At 37.3% G+C, this 24,588-nt stretch overlaps 1 protein-coding gene across 1 annotated transcript in view; it reads left to right on the forward strand.

The window, feature by feature from the left end:
* Positions 1-24,350, forward strand: part of EPRS1 (glutamyl-prolyl-tRNA synthetase 1) — a 66,061-nt gene extending 41,711 nt beyond the window's left edge. The window contains exons 19-32 of the mRNA XM_080824021.1: positions 4,838-5,065; positions 6,297-6,559; positions 8,365-8,416; positions 8,883-9,092; positions 9,498-9,570; positions 10,809-10,888; positions 11,144-11,245; positions 11,994-12,149; positions 12,637-12,834; positions 13,415-13,588; positions 17,316-17,476; positions 19,438-19,516; positions 23,827-23,891; positions 23,986-24,350. Coding sequence (XP_080680147.1) covers positions 4,838-5,065; positions 6,297-6,559; positions 8,365-8,416; positions 8,883-9,092; positions 9,498-9,570; positions 10,809-10,888; positions 11,144-11,245; positions 11,994-12,149; positions 12,637-12,834; positions 13,415-13,588; positions 17,316-17,476; positions 19,438-19,516; positions 23,827-23,891; positions 23,986-24,136 — 1,992 coding nt within the window. The 3' untranslated portion in view covers positions 24,137-24,350. The remainder of the gene's footprint in view (positions 1-4,837; positions 5,066-6,296; positions 6,560-8,364; positions 8,417-8,882; positions 9,093-9,497; positions 9,571-10,808; positions 10,889-11,143; positions 11,246-11,993; positions 12,150-12,636; positions 12,835-13,414; positions 13,589-17,315; positions 17,477-19,437; positions 19,517-23,826; positions 23,892-23,985) is intronic.
* Positions 24,351-24,588: the final 238 nt, after the last annotated feature.

Consider the following 24,588-nt stretch of genomic DNA (forward strand, 5'->3'; position numbering starts at 1 on the left):
ATACACCAAAGATAAAATAATTCTGAATGCTGAGTTACTTTAAAAATTGAAGTCACTTTTCAGATTTGAAATACTAACTTTTAAAGTTTGAAAGTTATGGCTTCAAAAAATAAAACTTTGATTTTGAACACATTTCTCTGATTTGAAATCTAAGTGAGTACAGTTTAACTTGAAATTTTAGTATTGCTTTCTTGAAATGGGAGTCAAAAAATGGTAAATTAAGGGTTTTATGGAATATAACACTTCAAATTCTGGGACCGGGTTTGCCAAACCGTGGTCTGCCCCTGTGTTTTGTAAGTGAAATTTTACTGGGATACAACCACACTTCATAGTTTACGTATTATCTAAGGCTCTTTTTGTGCTGTAACTGCTGAGTTGTGTAATTAGACTCACAAAGCCTACAATATTTTTTACAAGACCCTGGCCCTTTTTTGGAAAAGTCAGCTGACCTATCCCCATAGGACAGAGACTTAAAGACATCTGTAGTAATGACTTTTCTTAATTGAAGTAATAAATGGCAGCAAAATCAAATGATTATTATGTTAAATAGAAACAGTAATTCACAGTTGTTCCGTCCTGGCATTAGCAGCCTCTTTGTGTCATAGTCCATCTGTGTGCCTGGGTGCTGGTCACCGTACTTCTGCAGTTGGAGCATTTGATTTGTGGCATGTTGTGTTTAATGCCCTCAATAATTCAGCTTAAATATTCTGCCAATCTTTGCCCCTTTATATTTTACACCATTGTTTTTGATTTTGAAAATCCAAATCATAGCTTATCAGGAGAGGAAACACGTTGTTACACCTCTTTGGTAAATAGGCTGTTCTAGAAAACCACTGCCCCTCACCTCCACATCAAATACCCTTGATTCTAAGGCCAAAAAATAAAGATTGCAGGGGGGAGAAAATCAGAAGACACAAACCGATCCTTTCCCTTAACAGATTTTGAGCTTCTTGTTTGGAATTTGTGTGAAACGAGTTTCTGCTATATCTGTATTTGGTGTTTAACTCAAGCTTGCTTTTGCTCTGAGAAGGTATAAATCCATCCACCTTGTAAGACAAGCTATTTCACAAGACTGACTACAGCTTAGGGATCTTCTAGGAAAATCTGAGGAATTTGTATCGACTGGTGTCAGGGAAAAGTAGCGGATGCATTGTGATCTAGGTAAATGAACCCGTAGCTGAACTCGGAAATGGAAGAGCAGATGTTCCAACTCAGAATGACTCCAGAGTCCGGGCGCTCTGTTGTGCTGGACTGGCTCCTGGGACTGAGGTTCAGGATTGGGCTGTGCTGTACAGGATTAGGCATTTAAGCTGAAGAAAGATTTCTGACCAGTTGACTTAGTAAAACCCCCAAACACCTTGTTTTGAAAACCTGTGAACTTTTAGTTTACTAAATCTCCTAGCCGACTTTTTTTTTTTTTTTTAAGATTTTATTTATTTGACAGATGGAGATCACAAGTAGGCAGAGAGGCAGGCAGAGAGAGAGGGGGAAAGCAGGCTCCCCGCTCAGCAGAGAGCCTGATGCGGGGCTCGATCCCAGGACCCTGGGATCATGACCTGAGCCGAAGGCAGAGGCTTTAACCCACTGAGCCACCCAGGTGCCCCTAGCTGACTTTTTTATATGATACAAGCTTCATTACTCTCTGTCCCCAACTTGGGAGAATTCCCTCTTTGGATTGTTACTCATCTCCCATCCCCACTGAGTGAGAATGTCATGGGGAATGGTCATCCTTATGTGTGCAGGTGTCCCTCTCTGGGATAAGTTAAAAAGGAGCAAAAGGTGGGAGAATATCCATAGAATTGGGGAAAATAGATGAAGTCGGAAATACAGATTTTTTTAAAAAGCTGTTTTCATTGATAATTGAGGTTCTCTGGCCTTTCTGTTCTTACATTTAAAATGGTATTGTTTAGGTTTTTCTCCTTAAAGTTCTTTCCTTCTCCATGGAGAAATGTTTCCATCTAGTGTGTGCTGCATAAATAGCAGTTGGGCACTTGTTCTGCGTGTAACCAGTTGAGTTCTCTGCCATCCTCAGTCCGGTTCCCAGGTTATGTGTACTTTCTCAAATTCCAATTTTAAACTCTCACAGAAGTGGTTTTTTGATAGGCTGTTTCCTTCCTCACTCATCTGCATCAACAATTATTTATTGAAATCTTTTCATATTGTATAGGCTATGTTAGATATGTTTAGAACAGTTTTGTCCATTAAGAACTTAAAATTTGGGGCACCTGGGTGGCTCAGTGGGTTAAGCCTCTGCCTTCGGCTCGGTCATGATCTCAGGGTCCTGGGATTGAGCCCGTATTGGGCTCTCTGGTCAGCGGGGAGCCTGCCTGCCCCCCCCTCGCCCCCGCCTGCCTCTCTGCCTACTTGTGATCTCTGTCAAATAAATAAACTCTTTAAAAAATAAATAGGGGCGCCTGGGTGGCTCAGTGGGTTAAGTGTCTGCCTTCATCTCTGGTCATGCTCTCAGGGTCCTGGGGGATCCAGCCCCACATCAGGCTCCCTGCTCAGCAGGGAGCCTGCTTCCCTCTCCCCCTCTGCCTGCCTCTCTGCCTACTTGTGACCTGTCAAATAAATAAAATCTTAAAAAAAAACAAACAAGAACTTAAAATTTGTCAGCATCTGCTTGTAGGCTTCTGCTGTTTAATCTTTTATCTAGTAATACCATCCAGTTTTTCTTTGTGAATGTCTTTTATTCCAGAAAACTAGAGTATTAAAAGAGATTATTTTTTCCTTGTTCGACGGGACGTTAAGTAAGAATCAAAGACCTCTTTTGAAAATGCAGTTCTCATGGCATGTTAGCAGGAGTTGATCACAGACTCTAGAATAAACCCTAGATTAAATCCTGGCTCTTCTACCGCTTACTGTGTAGCTCTGGGTAATGTGCTTCATCTCATTTCTAAGCTATACCTTTTCTATACAGTGAGTCAGGGTTGTTTTGAAAAATAAAATGATCCATGTAAAGCTCTTAGCATAGTGTCCAGCATAGAGTACATAAATGGGCCATAAAATAATAGTGATGGGTTTTTTTGTATTGATAATGCTAATTCTAATTCAAGACTCTTTAGATACCTTCTAAATCATCAGAGAAGACTGCATAGAGAGCAGTATTGTTTCACTGTTTTGAAAAATAACCTGAATAGATAACTTAGTTATCACAATGTTCCATTTCTCAGTTGGAGAAAATATAAGTATATATAATTTTAAATGATAATTTAGTAGTAAAGTGATTTGTCCATTTTAATTTTCTTCTTTATAACATCTTGAATTGTAATCTTGCCAAAGGTTTTTTTCTTCCTGAACTGTGTGTCACCTGACTTCAGATTCTGGTCAGCACTTGCTTACAGGTTAAAATGGAAATTCTTTCAAAGGCCTCTTTTTGTAGAAATAGTTGCAGGAAAGTCCCTTAACTTTCTTTCCATTTTCTTTCTTTTAGCTGATGGAAGTTTATTTTTCCTTGATTCTTATAGTTCTGATTAATTGTGTCATTCCTTAGGAGTTGAAAGGAATATGTTGTGAAAATGCTTTTAATTCTAAAGGCAGTGTAAATAAGAGGTCAGGGGTACAAATCAGGCAAGCTTCCTGCTTCTCTTTGTGTGATTTCTCCTCTTATATTTATTCCTGTGTGGTACCTGGGGTGACAGACTCTACTTCTGTAGGCAGCAAAACACATTGTATCATAAATTATCGAAACAAGGAAATGTTACTTGTTGGTCCATAGATGCAAATTCTTAGAAGGTCTACCAGTGCTTCCACACTCCTCGGACCCCCACTGTAGTATTCTTCCTGGCCTCTGTTGCGTTGCTCTTAGATGTTTGGAGCGCTGTTACAATGCAGCAATGAAACTTGGAAACTAGGGTAATTGAGAGGTACTTTTTCTCTCTGATTGGTGAGATGGCTTTTCAGTGGTGTAGATAGTACTGCCATTCAGGTAAAGTGTCCAGCCTGTGTCCTTTGCCTGCATTGTTGTCCTTCTCTGCTAGAATCATAAGCATCTCATTTCATTATTTTTCATTATGATTACATTGAAGTATCAGAGGATGATGTGTATACATTAATGTCTAATTAAAACCGCAGTGTACTGGAGCGCCTGGGTATCTCGGTTAAGTGTATGACTCTTGCTTTCAGCTCGGGTCAGGATCTTAGGGTCATGAGATCCATCCCTTGTGAGCACCACGCTGAGCAGGGAGTCTGCTTCTCTACCTCCCTCTCTCCTTCTGCCCCTCCCCCTGCTCACACACAGTGTCTCTCTCTCTCTCTCTCTCTCTCAAATAAATAAATCTTTAAACACACACACACACACACACACAAACTCAATATACCTTCTCGTTTTATTTTAAATTTTTAAAAGAATAATGTTAACTGTTCTTTAGTTAGGCCCAAACTGTGGTTTGTTTGTTTTGTGCTGTATTTAGTGTTTGTTTAGTAGGATAATGAAAGTAAGGTTTGTATAGCAAAGCCATTGAGCTGATCTTTATTCTGATTTTTAAATTTCTGACTCCCCTATTTATAGACACAGGGCTTGGACAATGCCAGTTTGCTTGGATATCCTATTATTTATTTGTCTGTTTACATATGTAAAATGCGAAGTTACAGTACTATGTGTATATGTGTTTATGTTTATTTTTATGGTTTGTATATAGGATTATAATGTTTATATTTTTAACTTTTTTTTTTAACTTTGATCTCTTATTTCATAATTGAACTCCTTTGTTGCTTGGGTTTCTCCACGATGGTTATTTATAGAAATACCTTGGTGGTAATTAATGATTTTTGATAATCATTGAAAATTTCAGAAATTTTGAAGTTTTAAATAATTGTTTTTTGTCTTTTATCTCAGGCTAAAATAAATGAAGCCGTAGAATGCTTACTCTCCCTGAAAGCTCAGTATAAAGAAAAAACTGGAAAGGAGTACATTCCCGGTCAGCCTCCATTATCTCAAAGTTCAGACTCAAGCAACAGCTCTGAGCATAGCAGTCCAGAAACAGCAGAAGCCAAAGTACTTTTTGACAAAGTAGCTTCTCAAGGAGAAGTTGTTCGAAAGCTTAAAGCTGAAAAGGCCTCTAAGGTTAGTGTGGTATTCTGTTTGTATTTTTGTGTTTCACATTACAGGCTACTTTCCTTTCCCAGAACACTTTCTGGCCAATCAAATCTGAGTTCTGCTCATATGTTTCAGTTCTCCACCTTTGTCTTGGGTATTAGAGAAGTCTTCACTGATTGCTTCTCTCCCCGTCTGTGTTTGACCAGACATTCTCATAAGACTCTACCTTCTCTGACATTGTACTTAAACACTGTGTTTTAGTTGTTAGTTAAATAGTCTGTTTCTTTCTCTGCTGTGAGACCCTAGAGAATAAGGACTTGGACTCCAACAGTGCCTGGCTCACCGTAGGCCCTTGGTGCATGCTCTTTGTTTTACTCATTCTCCTGGAGCTGAGTCAGTCTCGAATGCAAGTGTTATTTTGAGCTCTGGTATAGTCTGTGCTAATTATTTTCTTCACAGGAGTAGGATTTTTTGGGTACAGATTTGTGAATGGAAAACAGTATGTCATCACAGGTTTTAAAGTTTAACCAGTAATGTAGAAACTTGGTTGCTGTCATCTTTGTGATTATGAAATGTTGAACGAATGTAGTGTAATGAATCCTAACTTAAATTGCGGTGGGATACATGTTATACTAGAGCTTCCTGATAGAACTTCCTGTGACAGTGGAAGTGTTCTGTAGCAGTTCTGTCCCGTCCCGCGGTCACTAGCTACATGTCACCACTGAAGACTTGAAATGTTGTGACTGAGTAACTGAGTTTTTAATTTAATTTAATTTAATTTTTTAATATTATTTTTATTAACATATAATGTATTATTAGCCCCAGGGGTACAGGTCTGTGAATCATCAGGCTTACACACTTCACAGCACTCATCATAGCACATACCCTCCCCAATGTCCATACCCCAACCACCCTATCCCTACCCCTGCCACGCCCCAGCAACCCTCAGTTTGTTTTGTGAGATTAAGAGTCTCTTATTTTCTTGAATTTAAATAGCCAAATGTGGCCAGTGGCTCCCGTTCAGACAGTGCAGTTATAGTACTGTTTTTTTCAGTCCCTCTTTTGTATAATTCTGTCCCTGTTTGTTGTATTTTTTTGTTTCCAGTCGTTAGTATATTTAATATTCTCTATTTTTACCACATTCGCTTCTGCCTTCACTTATGTTTTCAAATCTGCTTAGGAAGCTTTGGTCATTGGTGCTTAGACAATGATTTGAATTAAATATTGTCTTTTCTTTTCCTCTTTTGTTAAACTGAAGGATCAGGTAGATTCAGCTGTACAAGAACTCCTTCAGCTGAAAGCACAATACAAATCTCTGACGGGGGTCGAGTATAAGCCTGTCTCTGCCACTGGGGCTGAGGACAAAGATAAGAAAAAGAAAGAAAAAGAAAATAAGTCTGAAAAGCAGAATAAGCCTCAGAAGCAAAGTGATGGCCAAAAGAAAGACTCCTTTAAAAGCCAAGGAAGTGGACTGTCGTCCAGTGGAGCGGGAGAAGGGCAGGGGCCTAAGAAACAGACCAGGTAATGGAACGTGGAAGCTGCATTCCAAGTGGAGCCGTTGTGAAGGAATTCAACCCCAGAATTATTATTATTTTTTTTTCCAGAATTATTTTTTTAAAAAACAGATTTTGGTTAGTTTGACTGTCAAGTGAAGTTGGAGGATGCTGTTTATTTAGGTAACAAGTTCGTCTGCTTAGTTCAGGACTCTCAGAGAAGTTCGGTGAAGTCTCACTCCTATGCTTATATCCCATCTTCCCAGTTTCTCCTTGCGCCATCTTGAATTGGTAACCACAACTAGTTTCTTCCGTAACCACTGAGAGATCTTCATTTGGCTACACGAGTGAGAACAAATATGTATAAATGTTCCCTCTTTCCTTCCATTTAACACAGTTGGTAGCCTGACAATACTCATTGTCTTACACCTTAAGCAAATTTTTCAGATGAAAATCTTTCATGGTGACTAAATGACAGCTTCCTTCTTGGTAGGATTTTGAGTTTGGTAGGGTAGGTATGGAACAAAGCTGTTTAAAAGACAAAACAGTGGAATAGGTGATGTTTTAGTATGTTCCAGTTTTGTATGAATAATGTGATGCCTCTGTCCATAATCCCCAGGACAGAATTAGAGTGGACTTCATTCTAGCTTCCTTCGGTGGCTTAGTAAAAAGAAAAAGCTATCATTAGCAACTGCTGTTGTGAGATTTTATTTTTTTTTAAAGATTTTATTTATTTATTAGACAGAGATCACAAGTAGGCAGAGAGAGAGGAGGGAAGCAGTCTCCCTGCTGAGCAGAGAGCCCGATGCGGGGCTCGATTCCAGGACCCTGGGATCATGACCCGAGCTAAAGGCAGAGGCTTTAACCCACTGAGCCACCCAGGTGCCCCAGATCTTTGGTTTTAGATTTGTTTAGCTGATTTTAAAATTCTGCCTCTTAACTTTCACATCATACATGCAATGTTTCCTTAAACAAGAGAATACAACAGTTGTTTTTTATGCATTTGACTGAGTGATCAGACTTACAGATCCTAGAATAATAGAGGACAGAACAGGAACTTCTCACTTTTCACTTATGTTTGTGAAAAGACCAGGTTTCACAGAGACATCTTGTTGAGCCGAGTCAAAGTGAAACAGTGGAGAAGTCAGCTTTAAATACATAAAAATTTTAAGCCAATAAAGCCTTGTTTGTAAACTGTAAAACAGGACTGGTGGGGAATTTTTTTCTGTGTGGATCCTAAGACCACAATTCTTGAATAATTACTGATTTTAAGAAAAGGATCATCATCTAGAATAGTTTTTTAATTGCAGATCTATCTTATTTTGCATCTGTCTCTGCAGCTTTTACTTCAATTAAAAGAAAAATTTGTAGACTATGTAAGGATTATATCTACCTATGTATGCACGCATATACACACAGCCGTATTTTTCATTACTTTTTACGTGTTACTCTCAGTGGGCAGCGATCATGCCAATTATAATGTTTTCTGGATTGATTTTGGCAAAAGATTCTTTTTAGTGAGAGAATTCTATGTGAATACTATTTTTATTACGAATACATTACCTTATAAAGAACTTTGTAGAAAGAGATGTCTGCATTAAAATCATAGCTTTTGCTAGCTTAACTTTCCTAGTTCTTTGTGGGCAGTATCTTACCACCTCCTTAAGAGGTTAACAGTGTTATCTTGGGAATGAATATACAAGAGAGATAAATATGGAAATAACTCATATTGAAGAAAACCTATTCTGTTTTGAACTTCAGAAGTTTGTTTCCATTCAGCCTAAAAGCAGTTGATGAATGAAGAGATTCATATTTTATTTTTCATATCTGCAGGTTGGGTCTAGAGGCAAAAAAAGAAGAAAACCTTGCAGATTGGTATTCTCAAGTGAGTATGCACTCAGTTTGTTTTCATATTTTAAATTTCTCAAAGACTACTTTGTATTTAGATCTTAAAGTACAGACACAAAGTAATGTACGAAGTCATGAATTATATATATATAGTATAGCCATTTAACCTGTCAAGTTTTCAGAGCATGTTCACATAAAGCAGTGAATTAAGAAGTAGCCCTTTGAGATAGTCATTATTCTGTTTTTTTCTTAAATGACGAGGTAAAGGGGTTAATACAAAGTCACAAAGATAGTAAACAGCAGAAGCAAGATTAGAATTCAAGTCTTAAGGGTTTTAGGGTTGGTGTTTCTCACTATAGAAAAGGCCATTTTACACACAAATTAAGGGAATGTACCAACGGTGGAAGCCTCCAGATTTGAAGCTTGGTTATCATTCACTTGGCACTTGTATTATAATTTTGGTTTAATTTAGGCTTCAAAGACTATATTTTTCTTTTAAAAAGGTCATCACAAAGTCAGAACTGATTGAATACTATGATGTAAGTGGCTGCTATATTCTTCGTCCCTGGGCGTATTCCATTTGGGAATCCATCAAGGACTTTTTTGATGCTGAGATCAAGAAACTTGGTGTTGAAAACTGCTATTTCCCCATGTTTGTGTCTCAAGGTGCATTAGAGAAAGAGAAGACTCATATTGCTGACTTTGCCCCTGAGGTAAGTTAGTTTGCTTTACTTTTGCAGTTTTCTCTCATAAACTAGAAAAGTATATTTTCAGTTCACACTTGAACAGGAATTTAGATGGCAAGACCAATTTAGAGAACTAAAAAGCCATTAAATATATATATATATATATATATATATATATATATATATATATATATATATTTGCACCTTCAGGGAAGGTTGTGATTCTGTTTGTTACATTGACTAACTGGCTCTTTCTTTTGGCTAAATATTTATAAGGACAGTATGTATCTACTTTTCTTACCAGGAACAGCAGCAATTATTTAACTTGCTTTACTTACTGTAGCAAAAATTGAAATAGATTTGCCTGTATTGATGCTGTTTCTCTGAAATGCTGTTTAAAAAAATGTATGGAAAATGATTTTATCTTACTAGGTTGCTTGGGTTACAAGATCTGGCAAAACAGAGTTGGCAGAACCAATTGCTGTTCGTCCCACTAGTGAAACAGGTAAGGATGGGTCTTGGGACGTAGGAAAGTGCTCACTGGACGCCTGAGATGGTTCTTAGAGTTGCCTTAGTGTTGATTCTGTGATATTGATGATACTCCTTGACAGTAACACAGTTTAACAAATGTTGATAAAGATGAATATATACTGAAGTTGTGTAGAATTTTATTCTCAGTGCAGTAAACGTTGCAGAGCTCTTTACTAGAATAAAGTTTGTTGTTTTAAAGACACTTTGATCATTTTTTATTTGCTGTAATTTTTCAGAACTTCACAGGACTTATTCTTGGAATAATTTTAATTCTTGGAATTGATGATAAGTTTGCAAACCCTGATGTTTTATGCCATATTTTCTTACAGATTTTGTTAGTCATATTAATATGACATTTATATTTGAATAGGGTTTTTATAGGTTACTAAGTGATTTCATTTATATATTGTATTCTTACTGAGTGAGAAAAGTCGAGGTAGTGATTGTAATCTCCATTTTGCAGGTTAAAAAAAGGTCTCGGTGAGGTTTTGAGGTTTGTCATTGTTTTCCAAAGTGATTATCCATCTTTAGAATGAAGGAGTCTTTGCTCTTTACTTCATACTTCTGGTGATACTCTTGTATAATATTGTAAGGATGCATTATTGAAATAATGACACCAGAGTGTTTAGTAATTCTAGTCATGAGCAGACCATGATAAGACAGACACCTTCACTTAAATTGACAGTTCTTGGCAATAGCTTTCATACTCCGGATAGATGCATTGGACAGATTTAATCTGAATTCTAGTTCTAACAGATAATTGTGCTGGATTCAGCAAGTTATTAAACCTCTCTGTGCTCAGATTCCTCATCTTGGGTACAAAGATCATGATACCGACTTTGTGCATTGAACGCGGGAACTGAACAGCATCATAGGTGCGAAGAACTTCACAGACAGCATGATGTAGCTGTAAGCTTCACTTAGTGTTTTTGAAAATAAAACCGCTGAAAAGCAGTGAAATTAAATGTGAAGTGTAAATTTCAATGTGAAAAACACAAAATAAGGTCAGGTTTAGGTAGATTTATTTCCTTGACTAATCCACTTTATAAAATAATGTAACCGTTCACTTACCATTACAGACATTGGAAATGCATTTACACAAACACAGCATTTTAACTTCTATTCACTGTGTTACTCGTGTAGCTCTTACCAGCCTTCAAAGAAAAAAAACCTTCAATGACTAACCACCGGTATTTTCTTGTATCTTTTCAGTCATGTATCCTGCATATGCAAAGTGGGTGCAGTCACACAGAGACCTGCCCATCAGACTCAATCAGTGGTGTAATGTGGTGGTAGGTACATACTCTTTATGTTCTTTCATTATTCTTCGTACTCAGTTACTCAGTTTTTTTTTGTTTTGTTTTGTTTTTTTGAAGCACATTTTATTTTTCCTTATTTTTATATTCAAAGGATTGGGAGAATGGAAGCATTTTTTAAATCACAGTTATGGATTACAATTATGATTTCTGGTTACTTGCCACATTAAATTGTTAATAAAAATGGAAAAGCTTTCCATAATGATCAAATTGTGTTCTTGCCTCTTCCAGCGTTGGGAATTCAAACATCCTCAGCCTTTCCTACGCACTCGTGAATTCCTTTGGCAGGAAGGGCACAGTGCATTTGCTACCTTTGAAGAAGCAGCAGAAGAGGTATAAAAAGTTGTCTTCCATATTAATTATGTTCCATTTCTTTCTCCAAGCTGTGCTTTATTCCACCAACTCTAAGTAATGCAGTGTTACTGCTTACATAATAATCATTTAATAAATAATTCTAAATTGAAATTTAATCTGATCTGAAAATAACTTTAAAAGATAATTTCCTGATATAATTATTTTGTTACTTAAAATTTGTGTACCACCTGTTAAAAGAAGAAGACACAAGTTAATACAGATGTACACAGACTTAAGAAACTGCTTTAATGAAATTTTATTAGAAAATGTGCTGTTTTAAATTTTCAGGTGAAAATATTTTTGGACTTCCGTGTATGGAGGAAATTATAATCCCGGGGTGAAATTAATTATTCTTCAGAAGACTTTCATCCTGGCTCTCTCTCTCTTTCTCTCTCTCTCTCTCTCACACACACACACACACACACACACACACAGTAATCTGGTTACACACACACATATATTTGTATCTTTCATAAACATTTTTTTAATTATATTCTAAATTTATGAACATTTTTAAAAAGTTACTCAACTTCTTCCACATTACTTTGTTGAATGTCTTCCTCAATAAATACACACTGGCTGCTTTAACCTTTCCATAAGAAAAGGTTTTCATTGTTCCGTTTATTTTTCCCACCACAGTTAGTTTTAAATAGTATAGCTTTATAGGTCCGTAAGAAACAGATACACCATAAATTTGAACACTTTCATGTTTAAAATGTTGTTACAGGTCTTGCAGATACTTGACTTGTATGCTCAGGTATACGAAGAACTCCTGGCAATTCCTGTTGTAAAAGGCAGAAAGACTGAAAAGGAAAAATTTGCAGGAGGAGATTATACAACTACCTTAGAAGTGTTTATATCCGCTAGTGGAAGAGCCATCCAGGTACCAGCAGAATGCTGCATGGGGTTCATGGGTGACTGTAAGCATAGCCTGTGGGCAGTCCAATAGACTTCTGTCACCAGAGAAGGAGACTCTTTCCAAAAAAAAAAAACCTGTGTATTTTGTGTGCTTTCCAGACCACGTTATAATTTCAGGCTTATCTGTTCCATTCTTAGAAATCTCTGAGGTGAATTAATTGAAGGTTTGTATTCTGAATTACCAAAGCATGTATTCTTTTTTAACGTTTGTAGTTGAAGTTATTCCTACAAAAGGGGCTGCTGACAGCAGTACACTTCTGTACTTTTTTTTTCTTTTTTTGACTAATCATGGTCTTTTTTTGTATGATTTATGCTGTAAAAACTTAATACAAAAAAAAAGTCAAGGAACATAAAACATGTCTAGTGACATTTTAAGGTGTATGATCTTACAGAAATCATTTACAAAGGCATAATTAGTTACTAAAATTAATGCTTATATTTCTCTGTTTTAGGGAGCAACATCACATCATTTAGGGCAGAATTTTTCCAGAATGTTTGAAATTATTTTTGAAGATCCAAAGACACCAGGAGAGAAGCAATTTGCCTATCAGAACTCCTGGGGCCTGACCACTCGAACTATTGGTGTTATGACCATGGTTCATGGAGACAACATGGGCTTAGTATTACCACCCCGTGTAGCTTGTGTTCAGGTAAGGAAAGTATTTCTGTTTATCACTCTTTCTATAAAATACAGTCTGGATCTTAGTATTGTGTAACTATGTGTATTATTTCTGTTACTGTTTTTTGCTTTTTTAATTTTTAGCTGCTTTTTATACAAAACTTTTTTAGAGATCATTTTTTGGAAATGATTCATAAGTTTAATGAGATATAGTAAGTCAAAGAAGATGCATGGCATAGACAAGTAATGTGCAGCTGGTTGGTAGACATTCCATGGAGATTAAAAATCACACAAGTTGGGACGCCTGGGTGGCTCAGTTGGTTAAGCAACTGCCTTCGGCTCAGGTCATGATCCTGGAGTCCCAGGATTGAGTCTCTCATCGGGCTCCCTGCTTGGCAGTGAGTCTGCTCTCCCTCTGAGCTCTCCACTCTCACACTCTCTCTCTCAAATAAATAAATAAACTTAAAAAAAAAAAAAAACACAAGTTGATCTGTGTTAAAAATTACATAGTCCCCAGTAGGTTTTGATTCCTGGGTATCATGCGGCAGCCTGACCACATTACTTTGTATGCTGTTTCTTTGCCTAAATTTGTGCTTTTGCTCTGGTTCTAGGTGATGGTTATTCCTTGTGGCATTACAAATGCGCTATCTGAAGAAGACAGAGAGGCTCTGATTGCAAAATGCAATGATTATCGAAGGCGGTTACTCAGTGTTAATATTAGAGTCAGAGTTGACTTGCGAGATAACTACTCTCCAGGTTGGAAATTCAATCACTGGGAGCTCAAGGTAAATTCTTGAGTTACATCTTTTACTTCCATACTCCCAGTTTGGGTTTAGATTTTTTTTAACATAGATTTCTATGAAATGTAAGGCTTTCTCATTACTTTTCTCTACTTGGGTAGTTGTGAATTTTTTTCTTTTTCACTTAATTTTCATTAAGTCCAGATCTTTGTAATAGTGGTAAAGTTTATATATTTGCTAAATTTAAGATCTTTTTTCTGGAAGCTTATTTTTATTATGTTAAAATTAAAATGATCTTGAAGACCTTGTATATGATTAATAAACTTCATAGGGTTATTACACTAAAATGTTTATACCAGGAATTCATATAGTAAGTACGCTGTTTAAACAGTAAGACTATTAGAGTAATGATGCATGGTCACCACCTAGCTGTCATTGTTAACAGCTGATCAGTAAAACATCAGAAAGTAATACCATATTTGGTTTTTCACACCACACTGTTTCACACGCATTTGTTGATCTTTATTTCGTATATTCAAGGCTAAATTCTGATTTAATGTTTTTAATATGAATTCCATTTATTGCATATTGTCATTAGTAGATGATCTATATTTTTATTTTTTATTTTTTTATTTTTTTAAAGATTTTATTTATTTATTTGTCAGAGAGAGCACAAGCAGGCAGAGTGGAAGGCAGAGACAGAGTTCCTTGTTGGACAAGGAGCCCGATGTGGGACTCGATCCCAGGACCCTGGGATCATGACCCGAGCCGAAGGCAGCGGCTTAACCGACTGAGCCACCCAGGTGTCCTGATGATCTTTTTTTTTTTTTAAGAGTTTATTTATTTATTTGACAGGCAGAGATTACAAGTAGGCAGAGAGGCAGGCAGAGAAAGAGGAGGAAGCAGGCTCCCTGCTAAGCAGAGAGCCCGATGTGGGGCTTAATCCCAGGACCCTGAGATCATGACCTGGGCCAAAGGCAGAGTCTTTAACCCACTGAGCTACCCAGGCACCCCCAACCCCCGATGATCTATATTTTTAATAACATTTTTCAAACTTCTGGAATTTAGTTTTTTTTCATAAGCTTTAGCAAGGGAATATTACTAGAGTAGCAGAATTTCTAAACTCACATGATAGGAGATAGAGAAGATGTAGTGCTCCTGCAGCTCCAAGCTGATTCCAAGTATGGAGGCTCAGCAGCGTTGGGATTATTCAGTATGAACACATACAGGCTTCCCACAGTTGCTGGTATTTATACAACTGTTTGTTTTAATTGGCCCCTAAGGTAAATCTTCTGTGCTAAAAATTATTAGTTGTACTGATTTTGTTTCCCTTCTGTGTAATCCATTTTTCCTTTACTTACTCACCTACCTTTAATGAAGACTTTAAAGATAAATGTTTTCTCATGTACTTGCCCTTTAATTACAGTATTTTGTGCTTACTTAGAAAGAGTAGTGTGTGATGCCAGCAGCAGCTTGTCTGAGCCCCTGTGTCCTTGCCTGAGGTTCCAGAGGTTAAAGGAGAAACATATTCTCTGTTACTGGCTGGATTGAAAGGAGAGAAAAAGGCATCCATATACATTTCTTCCTTCTGTCTTCCTCCTCTTCCATTTCACTTCTCCCTCTAGGACTGACTTGACTTTGTCACTGTCAGTCTTCTTTTTAGTACCCTGATGAGCCTATACTGTGAAGGAGATACTCGGTGTGAGTCGGCTTTGTTACAGCTTCCTTGTCTGCAGTTCTCAGGAAAGAGTACAGAACATCTAAATTCTAAACTTGATGCCCAAGATTAAAGAACAGTGAGAAGGGTCACTAGTTAGTGAAAAGTACTCATGGCATTTCTTAATGCCATTTTCTCTCCATTCAGTCCAAGAATTCCTGAGAAAAGAAAATAGTTTCGGAAGATCTAGATTTGTATTCATTTGATAGTGATGAACTTTGTGCAACCAGGCAGTTTGGGGGTGGGGTGAGATGTGTATGTATTGGGAGACTCAGTTTCATTACTGGGGTATATGGTTTAGTTACCAGACTAGAACCCAGGGACTGCCACAACTTCTTCATACCTCTTCCCATATTTTGAAAGTAGAAAGGGGAAAATAATGAGTGAATTAACTACTTTTTTTTTTGCTGTGTTAGATGACTAAGATAATTTTGTGTTGCTATTGAAAAGAAAAAGAAGCAAACCAAACAATCCCTTATGAGTAAATCCATAACATTTTACTTAGAAAAAGTGGTCAGCAGAATATATGCTTCTGCTGTGATTTGGCTTCAGATGATCTTTCTGGTCGTTGCCTCCCACTCCCCTGTGTGAGTGCCCTGCTTATCCCTCATGGCCTCTGTTACTCTGTGCCAGGTTATTCTCATGCCAAGATGCCCTCTCGCCCGACTCAGGCTTTGACGGACACCCTGCTCTGAGCTACTCTTCTCATCCAGCACAGGACCTAGTCCTGGTAGTTGTCATGTCAGTTTAGTTCCCGTTACTGAGGAGAAGTTCCTTAGCCTTTCTTTGTCATTCACGACATGGGCATTTTTGTGGATAGAGGGTAATTATTTTATAGAATGTTCCTCAGTTTTGATGAAATTACTCATTAATTTTTACCTTCTAGTAACTTTCCTTCTCTTTCAGCTGAGGATAGTCTCCTACTTGTGCTTTTCTGTACTGATGATTTGTGTGTATGCCGTATTTACCTGGCAGAACATGAAGCTCCTTGAGGACAGGATCTGTTTCTTATTCCTCTTGTAAATCTCATTGCACTTAACTCTGTTACACATGCATACATTAGGTGAATAAAGGAAGACAATAAAACAATACTTAGCATACAATAATTTGTTCTATGGTATTCGTTATTTAATAAAATAAATCTTCTTTAAAGATAAATCTTTTTTTTTTTAAGAATAACATTTAAAATTTTCCTTTGACTTTGATTTAGGAGACTGCCATCAGCTAAACTAACTTAAATTTGAAATCCCAGATTAGTTTTAGAGGATCATTTGCTCAAAAAAAAAATGTTTAAAAGACCTACTGTTTAAATGTTTAGGAAACTTACTGTTTATCCTAAAAATAAGGTTTCTCTGTGTCTTAATTCCCCTCCTGGAGCATTCATAAGGGTTGAACATTCATGGGCTTAAACTTGCATATAGTCCTTAAGCTCCTTGTAAAATCCAAAGGGAATAGGGGAATGGTTCCCAGAGTGCAGTCCCAGCCTCACTTGAGAACTTGTTAGAAATATGAATCTTTAGGCCCCATTCCTGGACCTACTGAAATGCGAAATTCAGGGAGCGGAGCCCAGCAATCCTTGCTTTAACAAGCCCTTCACGCTGCGTGCTGGAGTATCCGGAGCTAAGACGTAACCACACCATTGTGCCTTGATTGAATCACAATGAGTGAGCCAGGTGTACTGATCAGCGAATTGGGGCAGCCTTAAGTTCAAGAAGTCCTCTCTATTTACCACCTTGTATGCCCTACAGATGCATCTTTCTGTGCGTGCTTTTGTGGGAGAAGAGGTAGGAATATTGATCTAGACAGCACAACCTTCATGTTTCTCAGCTCTGACCTCAAAACTAGTTGGGGGTACATTTTTTTCCTTAGGTTTATACATTCTTATCGGAAGAGATTTCTGTAGTGTCTCAGGAATATTGCCTGCTGTTTTTATTGTTTGCTTATGCCTTTGATTTTTGGGTTTTTATGATTTGTAGGAGATAGAGCCATGAAATATTCTGTGTCTTCAAGAAGAGACAGGCATGTGTCATTTTAACTGCCTTTTTTGTTTTCTAGGGAGTTCCCATCAGACTTGAAGTTGGGCCACGTGACATGAAGAGCTGCCAGTTTGTAGCTGTCAGACGAGATACTGGAGAAAAGCTGACAGTGGCTGATAATGAGGCTGAGACTAAACTTCACGCTCTTTTGGAAGACATCCACGTGAACCTTTTTACAAGGTTAGTTCCTTAGGGTTGCTTTTGTCTCTGATCTTGACACCCTGTTCAGCTTTTGAGAGCTATACTGAGGAATTTTTGGAGTGTCCCAAATGGAAGTCATGTTTCCCTCTGAGCTCCCAGAGTTCTTAATTTGCCTCTCTTGTGTTTTTGACCTGTATCATCGTGATTTTTCCGAGGGCTCTCTGCATCCTGCTAGGTTTGCAGTGCTGGCCTGGCTGTCCCATGGACTAATGTGGGTTGACTTCAAATTGAGGCTTTTAAGATGTGTAAATTTGAGGGATTAAGGCATTGATTCTCACCTGTGGGTACACATTAGTAGCACCTAGGAAGCTTTAAAAATAGCAGTGCATAGTCCCCTCCCCAGAGACATTAACTTAGTCTAGGGTGAGTGGCAGCTGTAGTATTAAAAGCTCCCCATGTGATTATGACGTGTAGCCAAGGCAAAGAACGGTTTGACTGGTATTGGAGATCTGGGGTGAAAAGAAGCTTCAGGGCTGCCCTGACCTGTGGAGAGTGTTCTTCGAGAATCAGAGTTCTCAGGGCAGAGGCACTAAAAAGATTGGTGTGTATGTGTGGCACCTTACTTACTTTCCTGTCCACCTGAGACAAAGGTCCACTGCCTGTTTTGGGGAAGGTGGTGCCTGCATCTTCTTATGTATTCATATGTCTTCTAAGACCTTGTGCCTAGCTCATATTAGGCCTCAGTAAATCTTGCATTTAAGGAATGAACTAATTTTAGTCTTGGCATTGGAGCTTATGTGTTTTGGGGCAAGTGATTTTGCTTGTCTTAGCTTGCTTGTCCCAAAATGAGAATGAGAATGAGTCACTTGACTTCACGGATTTGCTTAGCCTACTAATGAATAGTGCATTTGAAGTCCGTCTGAGCTGAGAACAGGTCATATTGTCAGAGGTGAAAGATCAGAAAGCTGCCTGTCCTTACTGCCGCCATTTAAATAGTACGTTTAGTACAGTGGTTCTTTTCTGGGGGTTTCTCTTCACAGTCACCTGGGAGGTTTGGGAACAGAAGCATACCGGAGCATCACACCTGGAGTTTCTGATCCATTGGTTTTAAGATTGGTTCTGGTCATCTGTGGTGTAAAAATGTTCTCTGTGTGATTCACGTGCATCCTCTGATTGGAAAACCACTGCTTTTGTGGCTAAAAAGCAGTTTTAGCATTGACATTTTTATTCAGTGAATGTGTTAATAATGTCGGTTTCATAAAGGTGTATTTTTGCCCCATCCTTAGGCTTAACCCTTACATATTTTCCTGGATCTCACAGGCTGTGACTTACTCACGTGGGCCTGTCAGACTGTGAAAAGGTCAGAAGAGGGGTTTGGTGGAGAGCTAGCAGTTACTGGCACAGTCACATGGTCTTAGTCCTCAGATTCATAAAAGAAAAATATGCCTTCTCTTTCTTGGTCACCACCCGTGAATCATCCTCCTGTAATGTGTGACTTTGAATGTAAAAGGGAGTGATACTTACTTCCATTTCTAAAACCCGAAGTTCTTAGAAAAGAAGTATATGAAAATAGCTCAAATAATGTGTATTTGTGGTTTTTCCTTTTTTATAACATTTTCCTGCCTTTCCGTTTGATTCTCACAACAGTCTGTACGGCAGTTAGACTTACTTGAGTATTTTTCCAGTTTTGTAGAAAGGAAAACTAGGACCAAAGAGGTTTTAAAAATAACGCAGACTCTCATAGGTGCTAAGTGGTATAGCCAGGCCTAGGATGTTGTTCTGGAGAGTTTTAATGGCAATAACAAAAGTAATTATTGCCTGTTGTGTGCTCAGCAAATTCCCCTTCATCTAGTGTTAATCCAGTGATGTGTGAGGAGGTTCACACTGAGATGTTCTCACTTCGAGGTTATTGCTCTTTTGTTAAATTTTACTTTTTTTTTTTAAACTTTGTCATATTAGTAAGAAAAAATTTATATTCTTTTGCCATTATATTGTGATAGGGCTTCCGAAGACCTTAAGACTCATATGGTTGTGGCTAATACAATGGAAGACTTTCAGAAGATGCTAGATTCTGGGAAGGTAAGAGACTTCTGAAAAGTTTTGAATGTAAAAATGTTTCAGCTGTGGTATTTTAAGACTCATGCATGATATTAATCCCTTTTTTAAGGCCAGTCATGTGACAGGATTATATATTACTCCGCATTCTATCCTCTGCTTTTCACTGGCTTTCCTAAAGCATTACAGCATTTTATCACTTTTGGATTACACTGTGAACTGATTGTAAAAGCTTTTTCTCATGCTTGAAATGCAGACTAAACAACATTAATTCTATTTTAATTACTGAAATTTTTCATTTTGTTTTTCAGCTTGAATTAGATTCCTAAAGTAAGCAATGTTGCAATGTAATGTAATGTAATGTGTATATTCCTAAGATAAGGTTAAAAGTCCATGTCAGAAATTTCAGTTCTCTGACCTGTGTGTGTGTGTGTGTGTGTGTATTTCCCCTGATCTTAATTGACTGAACTTTTCTGAATAATAAGAGGGAGAGTACTGCTCGTGTCTAAGCCTGTTTTTTAGAATGAGTGGGTACTTCATTCTCCTTTAAAAAACCCAGGTCTTTCTAACTAGGTACTTTAGTGGTTCTTTAAGACTTTTATCGGTTTTATGTGTTGTGAGTATGCAGATGTTCTAGTCGAAACTTGTAATTTTCATAGTGAGGAGGTCCTGATTTGCAAAATTATTAATTACTGTAATGAATCACTTATGAACTTTAGTATTCTGGTATCCATGCTTGATTATACAACTAGTCCTGTGTTCTCAGGTTATAAATGAGGAAACCACAGGCCAGAGTCTAAATGAATTACCCTGACCTCTACAGGGGCGGACTTGGTCCTAGAATTTAGATCTCTCTCCTGACTCATTTTAATGCACTTTCCTCTGTATTTTTTTGTTCGCTTGCTTTAATTTTTTAATTTTATTTTTTTTTTAAAGATTTTATTTTTAAGTAATCTCTACACCTAGTGTGGGGCTCAAACTCACACCCCCAAGATTAAGAATCATGTGCTTCAGTGACGGAGCCTGCAGGCACCCCTCTTTATTTTTAATCCATGCTGAGAGAGTAAGGCAAAATTTTAATTGGTTAGGGTCATAACCTCTTAATATGTCTCTTACTGCGTCAGCTGGGACAGTGTTAATCTCTTTGGCTCTCAGTTTACTAATGTGTAAAATGAGTACAAGATAATCTTAAAATCCCCTTCAGATCCATAATTCTTCAGTATTTAGCTTTCTATTCTTGGTGTATTGCCTTTGTCATCTTCCAATCTTTCTGGTTTCCATAATTTGTCACTTGACTTAGACTACGTACTTCCAGTAGAAGTCTAGAGAAGTGGATAGCCATCTATCTGATGCAGTGTTTTTTTTTTTTTCCTTTCACTGTAATTTAAGATTATTTTATTTTTCTATTACTGAATTTTTAAATTTCATTTATTACAGAAGTATGGTAGTCACTTTTGCAGTACAGACTGGTAAAGATATTTACATAAGAGTTAATAAATCAATAGAGTAACTATGAGATAATCCATTGCTTTCAAAGAAATGAACCTCAGCAGGTCTCAGTAGAGTCGCATCTTTTATTCTGATATTAGGTCAGAGATTTCAACATCTTTCTAGAGCAGCCAGTAGGTAGTATATTCGCTGTATGTCCAAAGAGCGCGTGGAGATTAGAGGAGGTTGTGTTTCTTGCATCCGGGAGCCAGCGCCAGCTCCACCCCCGTCTCACTTCAATGTGGTGACTGACCAGCAAGCAACCTTTGAGGCTCTTGTAAACAAAACTGTATTTACTAGGTGGGGAGAAGGAGAAAGGGATCTTTGGAACTTGTATGTAGGTGAAAGTTTGATTTTCTACTCTTCTTTGTTGGTAAAATTAAAAAAAAACAACTGTATCAGATTCACAGAACTTGAGTAAATTTTTCCAAAGGGACAATGTTAATTAAATGAAAAATAGATGTTATTTATATATAATTTTTTTTATTATTGACATGTATTACTAACCAATTGAGCACTATTTTTGATTGATATGATTATTGGTATTTGTCATCATTAGCATTTTCTGCTACAGAATTCAAAATACCATATATTGCAAAAAATTGTATCTTTTTATAGCATATATATATATAGCATATATATAGAGATAATAAAAATAAAATAAATAATAATAAAAAATAATAATAAAATATAATAATAATAATATAATAATAATAATAAATAAAATAAAAAAAGACCTTTCCGTGGTTGAATGAACAGCCTAAAACTAAAACTATGTGTTATATTTTCATATTAATGAATTACATGTGTAAATAATCAGACATTTTAGGTCTTATCACCTGCACTTTACTTTGAAGCTACAAGGAATTAAAACATGGGTTTTACAAAACTGTTATTTATGAGTCTAAATAACTTCAGTTGAACTTTTTCACACTATTCCATTTTGAGTTTTAAAAATCATTTTAGGGATGCCTGCGTGGCTCAGTGAGTGAAGCATCTACCTTCAGCTCAGGTCATGATCTCTCGGGGTCCTGGGATTGAGCCCCACATCGAGTTCCCTGCTCAGTGGGCAACCTGTTTCTCCCTCTGCCCTTGCTCCCACTCATGCTCTGTCTCTCTCTCAAATATATCAAAATATTCTAAAAAATTAAAAAAATAAAAATTATTATTTTAGAAATACCTTCTCAAGGCTCAGTAATTTTTTTCTTAGGGAAAAATAAAACCATTTACTGTAAAATTTGTTAAAGTTAGGAAAATAAAGCTGTGTGGGGGTTAAAAGTAAAATTTTCTAAGAAACCAAATTTAAATTTTTTACCTACAGACAGTCTTTGTAATTACGTCTTAATATTTTTACCATTTCACAGTGACCGTGGTTTTCCTCCCATTTTTTTGTAATGAATTTTAAACAGTACTTTTATGAATGTACATTCTTTCCATGCTTTCTCTTTGTACCGATGCTAATGATTTACCAAGTTTCAATCCACGGGGGTAACCGGGTTATTTCAGCTCTTGTATCTTTAGGTTTATTTTTGCTTCTGTTTTCTTACAGTTTCTATTAAAATTTTTCAAGATACATATTACTAACAAACCTTTCACCTTCGCTCATCCACCACTCCCGCCCACCCCCCGGGATTTTCCTACCAGTTTATCACTTTTTTGTCTTGAGGCAGGTTGTCAAAATTACAGTTTATCAGTTTTGGGAATTTGGCTGATACATTGTACTGAATGAACGTAAGAGACAGATAACTAATTCTTCCTCACCCTGGAAGAATGTTCACCTGATCAATTACTTGTTCTTTTTGTAATTTCCCAATGTCAATGTACTTGCACCTTACTTCTTAGAGAACACTGTTGAAGTCTATTTAGCCAAATTCTGAGTGCCTTAGTGTTTGCAGGAGGGTCTCAGTTTGAGTATGGAATGTGTGGCTCGAAATGATTGATCAGAAGTTGATGAGGAAGCTGGATAGCCTCTTAACTTTTTAAACTGGCATTTCTAACGCATGGGTGGGATTATGCACGCTTTTGATCTCCCCACTGCTAATCTTGATTTCCAGGAATTTTCTGTAGGACTGTTAACATAATTGTTATTGCATACAAATCTCATTTTGAAATAGACATGATATGAAAGTTTAGGATTTACAACTGAAAGAAATCTTAATTCTTGTCTAGTCCAACACACATTTTACAAAAGAAAACTCAAAACTAGGGATTTTCAAACAGGCAGTGAATTTCAAAATTAAGGTAAAGTCCCAGCTATCTTGATTTTGCCCGTTATTGTATATGGCCCATGAAAGAAAATTTGAGAAGTTGTTTTTTCTAATACAAAATGAGATTTGACTTTCACATACTGTGTGGACTTTAAAAATGATTCACTTACCTATAACAGTGTGTCATAAAGTGAGGCTGACCTTTTGTTAATGGTTATTGTTAACAACTGTAAAAATCAGTTTACTATTTGTCTTCTCCTCTCTGTCCTCCTCATAACCGTTTACCTAGGCAGAGCAGGTGGTGGTCAGATTTGAAATGAGGGGGAGGTACAGCTGGAGTCTGGACTCAGGCTGCTTACTCTTCCTTCCTTCTCTTCAGGCACTGTGTTGTAGCTAGTGTATTTGGACACTGAAGTATACTACAAAGATGTTTTTGTTTTGTCTTGATGTTTTGTGGTATGTGGGTTTGGGATCCGGGAAAAACAGCTTGCAGCTCTGAGCAGTGTTCCTTGAAGGTACTGGGGCCTGAAAAAGGCTGGGAGACCTGTCCTTTTTGCTTGTCAGTTTAATAGACCATTCAGGTGTTCCTTTTATAAGAACAGGAGTTTAAAATACTGAATATTGTTCCTTTTCTGTTAGATTGCTCAGATTCCATTCTGTGGGGAAATTGACTGTGAAGACTGGATCAAAAAGACCACTGCTAGGTAAATATGGTTAACAGATCAAACTTGTGACAGTAACAATGAATGGGAATATACAGCATAAATAAATTGAATTCTTACCTGTCTTTAATTGCAGGGATCAAGATCTTGAACCTGGTGCTCCATCCATGGGAGCTAAAAGCCTTTGCATCCCCTTCCAACCACTCTGTGAGCTGCAGCCGGGAGCCAAATGCATCTGTGGCGGGAACCCTGCCAAGTACTATACCTTGTTTGGTCGTAGTTACTAAGGGATGAAACAAAACTGCTATCTCCAACCCGCCTCACTTTTTAAAAAATTGATATTAATATCTTCCCAGATATAGACAGTTTTATGATTTTTTTAAATAAAAGTTCAAATAGGAGGTCACATGAGACACAAACACCTTATTCTTATGCCTAAATTAACGGTGGGAAAGAAGACTTTTTCTGTAAACAACCCCAGTAATAAATACCATGAACTGATACTGTCTTATGTATTCATTTGCTTCGGGGATACCTGAAGCGTGCGCTATGGGACATTCTCACAGAGAGCTGAAGAAAACTGGACCCTTAGGTAACTGCCCGTGGTCTGAGCATCCCTCACGGTTCAGACCTCGAACGCGCAACTATCCTGTTTCCTGTATGTTGAAGTACTTCCCTTCCTTCACTCCTTCTGCCAAATCTAAAATGGTCCTCGAGCTTTCTGTTTAAAAAACAAAGC

Source organism: Martes martes (genome assembly GCF_963455335.1).
Source record: "Martes martes genome assembly, chromosome: 15".
Classification (NCBI taxonomy): domain Eukaryota; kingdom Metazoa; phylum Chordata; class Mammalia; order Carnivora; family Mustelidae; genus Martes; species Martes martes.